Source organism: Neodiprion lecontei, chromosome 5 (assembly GCF_021901455.1).
Source record: "Neodiprion lecontei isolate iyNeoLeco1 chromosome 5, iyNeoLeco1.1, whole genome shotgun sequence".
NCBI lineage: Eukaryota > Metazoa > Arthropoda > Insecta > Hymenoptera > Diprionidae > Neodiprion > Neodiprion lecontei.
The window spans coordinates 20,851,358-20,858,249 of record NC_060264.1 but is presented as its reverse complement, the minus strand read 5'-3'; the positions used below and the strand labels follow the sequence as shown (position 1 = coordinate 20,858,249).

The following is a 6,892-nucleotide window of genomic DNA, read 5'->3' as shown; positions in this document are numbered from 1 at the left end:
AGCTCGAAATAGAATTGACTAATAATTACATGCGCCGTATGGAAGAGCTGATTCAAGCCCTGCAAGAAATGTCGATGGGCAATCGTGGGCGCCAGCTTGAATTGTCTGAGGCTCATCTTGAGGAGGTTAAAACCAACCTCGCCAAAATAAACTCAGATATAGCCCTGCAGAATCAAAAGATTACCGAGGCAGCGGAAAACGTGAGGCTCGTTTTATGCTCGGCGTTGAATTGTTAAGCCGTTTTTTTCTTTTATAATTGTTTCGGCGTTTAATTGTGCCCAACTTTTTCTCGTCTTGTTGATGAATGAAATGTCGAAAAAACCAGAAAAGAATGAAAATTAAGCTTGTAACGTGTTTGTCGACTATTCTTGGCTCTGATTATCTGGAATCGTATTATTGATGAATTGTATTTTTACCGTGCAGCAAAAAGCTGCGATGTTGTATTTAGATAAGTACAAATTCGCGGAAAAACGAGCTAAAGAAAGGTTGGAGGAAGACTTGCAGAGTCGCGAGATGATCGGGATCCGACTCAACACTGTACACCGGAATATAGACGAGATTACTAGGAAGATAATGGAACTCGGTCCACTTCCGAATTCGGCATCGATTGCAAAATACGGCAAACTTTCAACGAAACAAATTCTCAACGAAATTGAGAAGATTCATAATCAACTTAAGGAATACAGGTAATGAAAAACATTATTTAAAAAAATACCCGGTCACTTTTTGATCGTAGAATGTTTTAATAAAAAATTGCATTCGATAATGCAGGTAGACTTTTTATTTTCATACGAGTAGACGGTTGAAAAGTGACCGAATTTCGAGATTTTACAAATGAAAGAAGCAATGATTTAATACGATGGAGGCTTATTTTGTTCAAAAGTATAGAGATCGAGCTTGGTTTACTTATTTTTTTTTATTGCTACTAGTATCTGTATAAGGTAATCACCCATTTTTTGTTTGCAGCGACGTAAATCAGAAAGCTTTGGATCAGTACTCGACGATGACTGATGAGGAAAAAAAATTGAGAGAACGGAAGTTGGAACTTGATCGCGGGTACGAAAAAATAAAAGAATTAATGATTGTTCTTGAACAGCACAAATACAACGCGATAGAATTCACTTATAAACAGGTGAGTGATTTTATTCGATCTAGAAGTCTTGCAGCTTAGGGTAATTAAACATTTTAGTGCGATTTAAAAGTATTGACGGACGAATGTCTGAGCGATAAAAAACGAAAAAGTTCTTGTAAATTGATTTTGAGGTGAAACTACGATAAAAAAACCGAATTCGCTATGATATGATCTTCACTGTGTTATGTCTGTGAAACTGTTTAGGTGAGCAAGTATTTCAGTGAAGTTTTTCAAAAACTCGTACCGTCTGGACGAGGTGAACTTGTAATGCAGACATCACATGACGACGAAGAGAATGATAGAGCTGTCGCTGAGTCGGCGATCTGCGATAGTTTTGTCGGCGTCGGTAATAACTCGGGGTTTTTTTTTTTCTAAACTCTTAAAATTGTTCCAGTCTTCTTACATTTATTACGGCGAATGTTTCTGTTTCCTCTTTTTTCTGCTGTTCTTTCACATTCTCAATTTCGCAGGCATTCGAGTTTCTTTCGGAAATTCGGAGAGCATGATGCAAGAGATGAAGCAGTTATCGGGGGGACAGAAATCGGTCGTAGCTCTTGCACTGATATTTGCAATACAAAAGTGTGACTTGGCACCGTTTTATATATTCGACGAAATTGATGCGGCGTTGGACGCCGAGCACAGGCGCGCCGTTGCCGGTGTGATTCACGAACTCAGTTCCACCGTGCAGTTTATCACTACGACCTTCAGGTGCGATTTTTTATTGTTATTATTAACAAATTAGAAAATTTATTCCAGTATGGGATGTATTTTCATTGATTGATCAAACCGACGTTCATCGAGTGACTAATTCAACATAATCGAAGTGAATAGCAACTAAATTAAAAAAAAAACCGTCTAAAGAATATAATTTTGTAGAAATTATATACATTTTTTTTTTTTGTAAAGATATAATGAATTTTCATTTCCAGGCCAGAGTTAATTGAACATGCTCATAAACACTACGGAGTTACCGTTCGAAATAAGGTTTCGTACATAGAGTGCGTGACGCGAAAACGAGCACTTGAATTTGTCCAAGATGCGGCAGAAGATTCCGAAAACTGAGTTTATTATTTCTCATAATCAATAACGAGCTTTGACCAAAACGAAAAAAAAAAAATACAATAAATATTTTTCTGTCGCAATAATTCCATAGATAGTTATAATATCTACCTATAAGAATACTATTTTAGTTTGTGTTTGATTTTTTACTTTTTAATGCTAATTGTATCTAGTATAAAATATTGATAATCTCTAGTGTTTCGATTTTAGTCAACAGCTATTAACCTGCAAATACCTAGAAAATTACTACCAGTTTGTTGAATAGTATTTCATACTTTTCAAATGATACTGACGGTATATTCTGGTATTTTTATTATTCGTATTCCTATTTGCATTCTTGTAAGGTATTAATTGGTAGCTTCTTGGTTTTAATTCTCATCGCATATCCTACGATGTATTTTATACGTTTTTCTAGCTGTGATATTGTTACCTGAATACCGGAATTTAATTTAGCGAATATTACGTTTATAATTATGACGTATAGTATTTTAGTTTTGCCAAGTAATAAATGTGCAATTTTTGTTTTATTTCGGCTCGATAATTACTCGACAATTGACTGTAATGAGTACAAATGTAAGTTATCGATGACTTTAATGGTACTTGATAACTTTTGAAATATGTATTATTCGAGGTTGTCTGGAAACAGGTAAAATGACTATGTGTAAAATATTACTGAACATCGCTTAATCCGATATAAAACAAAATAAATAACAAATTTTCTCAATAATATCTCGATGAACACCCGTCCCTAATTAATCCCTCTGCCAAAAGTCACGTCTCCGACTTCTCTTCGTCGTTTTCATAAACTATTAAACATCTGTCGGATTCTTCGGCACACGGAACATCCTCTGTACGCAGATGACCTCCAAATCTATCTTGGAATTTTGGAAAAAAAATAAGACTTTCGTTGAATGCATGGTGCAAGTAGTGGAACATCACCGAAAGGAGTATCCTACTTGCCAGAAAAGAAAATTGGCCTCAATGTTAGATGAAATCGTATAAGAACTCTCACATTGATAGATAGTTTGGAAATAAAAATTATTTTAAATATAGATCTAGCTTTGCGTGCAAATGAGAAAATATTAATGTCTCATTTTATGTGGTTTTTTTTTGCATAAATATCGAAAAAAAATAGTGAAATTCTTTTGATTTCAAGTTCGTTTGTTACCGTTTCTTAGAAACGAGTCTGAAATTAACATATTCAAGCACCAATAAATATTTTCCTACAATACAGAGATCATAATATATCGATTTTTTACTTTTTTTTCATAAAAACAATTTTTGGAACACAGAGTTGTTTTTTCTTTTTAAGGCTTTTGTTATAATCTGCAACATGAGTTATTATAATTCATGTATGTACATGCAACGGTAAATATAACCATCGCTCAATGGTTACATGTATAATAAATCATTTGCAGATAAATTATTATATTTCCCATGCCCTATTCTTACATTACATCACTTATCGTCCACGTCTTTTTTGACGAATTTAATTATTACTTGCTAATGTCGGATATTGTTAACAGGTCGGTAAAGGTGTAAATCGGCGAGTACACTCGGGGATAATTCTTCAACCATGGACTTCAGGTTACCATTCGACAGACCAGATGACTCAGACGGTAACACAACCCGAATTATGCTCACTTTGGTAACCTTCCGATGTTCCGCAGTTGGTTTTTAACTCTAGCATCGCGGCATCGTAATTACTCAGAGAGCGCCAGCGTGTTACGAATTTTTCTTGGTACACCAAGATCCGTAAAGTATTATTCACAATTGACTTATCGTTAGTGCAATGGTGTTGCAACTGTGCAAAAGTTTGCAGAATTTTGGAAATACGTATACCATGCGAGCGTTTATAATCGATTATTACAAACGCTCGCATGGTATTCGTATTTCCAAACTTCCGCACTGCACTAATTGTAAGTCAATTGTGAATAATACTTAAGGGTCTGTATATCCTTAAGTCATCGGTCAATAGTTGGTCAAATTGATACGCAAAATTCAAAAGCAGTACTTCAATCAACTTAAAAATTTTGTTTGGTACATGCCAGAATAAAAGAGTCAACAGATTGAAGTTAAAAAATAGTATACGAGTAGGTACTAGCAAAGACTTAAGCCAATGGAATTGTAATAAAAATCAACACTCCGATATTGCGAATCGAAAGAATATCGAATACTGCACTTTTCGCTGACTGTCACAGACAATTGTGCAAAATTTTTGACAATCTGTTGATCGAGAAATTTTCACAGTCAAATTTTTAATGAATTATTTTAGTTTGCCGATTCGATTGGGTGAAGAAAAAGTCGGTGCGACAGTCGAGTGTAGAGGTAAAAAGAATTTATGAACTAGCATTATCATATCCATGACAGGTACGTGTATATTACATAAAAATACGAATATATAGCGACATGGGGTCTTCAAACATATCCAAGTCGTGTGGAATCAGGTAGATAACGAGGATGTCATGTGACTTTGGTGCAGTTACATGCATATAATACGATCGAGTATAAACGTTGTTTGTCCGCCTCGCACGGCTACGATTGGTTCAGAATTTATATACAGTATACACTGAGTCGTAATAGCTGAGTAGGTCGATAAAGTACATAAGTATCTACATATATATATATATACAGTGTCCCTCGATAGGATTTTATATATATCAACCTTTTTATTAGCTTAATATGGCGGCGTTAACAAGTATTTTCTCGTCACACTATCGGCTTATGGTTAATTTATATGCAAGAAGGCTGTAATAAAAATCGACTCAACCGTTTTACCTATGTATTATGTACCGTATAACACGGGCATTCACTAACACACACCTGCGCAGCTGTCCGTGCACAAAAACGAGAAAACACATATATCAATGGTTTCGTATCGGCAACCGCCCTTTTAGATGTCGGCGTGTCGCTAAAAGTTTAATCAAAGTCAGATTAGCTCGGGGTTGGGTGTGCGGCCTGTAGGGGCAATCCGAGTTTTATTAAACGCAAGTTGATTAGGGGGATGGAACATCTATTCATAGTCTTTGTACTATGTGAATTATTTCAAAATACGGTATCTTTTTATTAACATTATTATTAGACAAAGTCCGTTGCTTTTACCTCGTGTTCTCATGCATCGGGTTTTCTGTGAAGCTACATTTTGAATATGTTGTAATATCCAAAAGTCGACTTTGAAGATCGGCAAACCTTGAAGCATCTTTGATTTCGATGAAACGATCCCATTATCAGAACATCAGATACACAGCGGAATAGAATGAAAAAAAAAAAAACATTAAAAACGAAAATTAATGTTTTTTTTTTATAGAACAGTTCGAGAATAGAAGATGCCATTGTGAACGTGAACAAAAATCCTTCGGAGTAAAAACGGAAAATACTGTGTAAAAATTTATGTGCAACAATACTTCATCTCAAGATTGAAGGGTGTCAAAGCTTTTCAAAATATTTTATAGGATTTTACGGTTTCCATGGGATTTAAGCGATTTCAGAAATTTCAAATAACATGATTTGAAGATCTTACAATATCATGTAGGATTTTAGAATAATTCCAAAAATTTATCAGAATTTCAAAGATTCCATAGGTTTTCAGATGATCTCACGACATTTTATAAAATTTTCCAAGATTTCACATGAGTTTCGAAGAGTTCAGAAGATTCCAAGAGATTTCAAGTGATCTCATAAGAATACAAGATATTTCAAGGGTGGTCAACTCCTCGGCAAAGATCAACTTTTCGTAACGGGAGGCTGTAGGCAGGATACTCGTATAGATGGGTGCATGGGGACTGTTAGTGTTGAACTACCTTCTGGTAAAGACACGATGATTAAGGGAGAGAAGCATTTAGACATCCGCAGTCGGGGGTGGACCCAGAAGTGATTCAATCTCTGTGTAATCCCTGTAATCCCAGGGGAATCACCGCCCTTCCTTTTCCCTCCCGATCGCCCCTCATTCTCTCTTCGTCTCTTTCTCTCTCTCTCTTTCTCACTCGTACTCCCTCTGTCCCCCTCTCTCTTCGAATCACCCCGACTTCTGCTCCCACACAACCGTCTCCCAAAGGACCCATTGGCAAGATCATATTCACTTATGACCTTCAGTGTACTCACTGTCATTGCCATCCGTGGAAGGCTCGGAAATTAATTCTGTGTTCACTTGTTACTGTCTGTGATCTGATTCCAGTTGATCTGTTGATAATTTCGTCAACTCAATGAAGCTGCATTTCGTAATTTACTATGAATCGATAATTGAGAATCTTTTGATCTCTGTTATTCTTGGGTGGGGGTGAAAATGCAGAAGAATCATAAAATATAAGAATCGGAATATTGAACTTTAAAAAACGGGAAACCACATTTCCTGGAATCTCATTAAAAAGTTTCTACGAGTATATTTCGATTTTCTGTACTTTACCTTCCTATATTTTGATTTTTCCGTATTCTTACATTCTACGCATTGTAAAATTTTGTAAAATAGATTTTCGGGTTCTTGCAAATTCGGTCATCCCTTTTATTTGCTAATCTTTCTACTTTTTTCAACGAAATTCTGGTTGATCATTCAGTGCCTGGTAAACAAATAAATGCGTCATAAAGCCCGTGAGATATCGTTAATTTGACAAACTTGAAAAGCTTTCGAAAGACTGATAAAAATGACTGTCAGTTCGATAAATTCATCACCAAGCTAAATGACCTCACCTAACTTGAATTATAATG

General features: G+C 35.6%; 1 protein-coding gene across 1 annotated transcript; it reads left to right on the top strand.

Moving 5' to 3' along the window:
• The first annotated feature begins 52 nt into the window (after window positions 1-52).
• LOC124294423 (structural maintenance of chromosomes protein 3-like) lies at window positions 53-2,194 on the top strand. The gene is made up of 6 exons (XM_046739397.1): window positions 53-200; window positions 424-686; window positions 967-1,132; window positions 1,337-1,478; window positions 1,603-1,840; window positions 2,062-2,194. Exons 1-6 carry the CDS (start codon window positions 69-71, stop codon window positions 2,192-2,194), a joined length of 1,074 nt encoding a protein of 357 aa, XP_046595353.1. The 5' UTR covers window positions 53-68.
• Window positions 2,195-6,892: the final 4,698 nt, after the last annotated feature.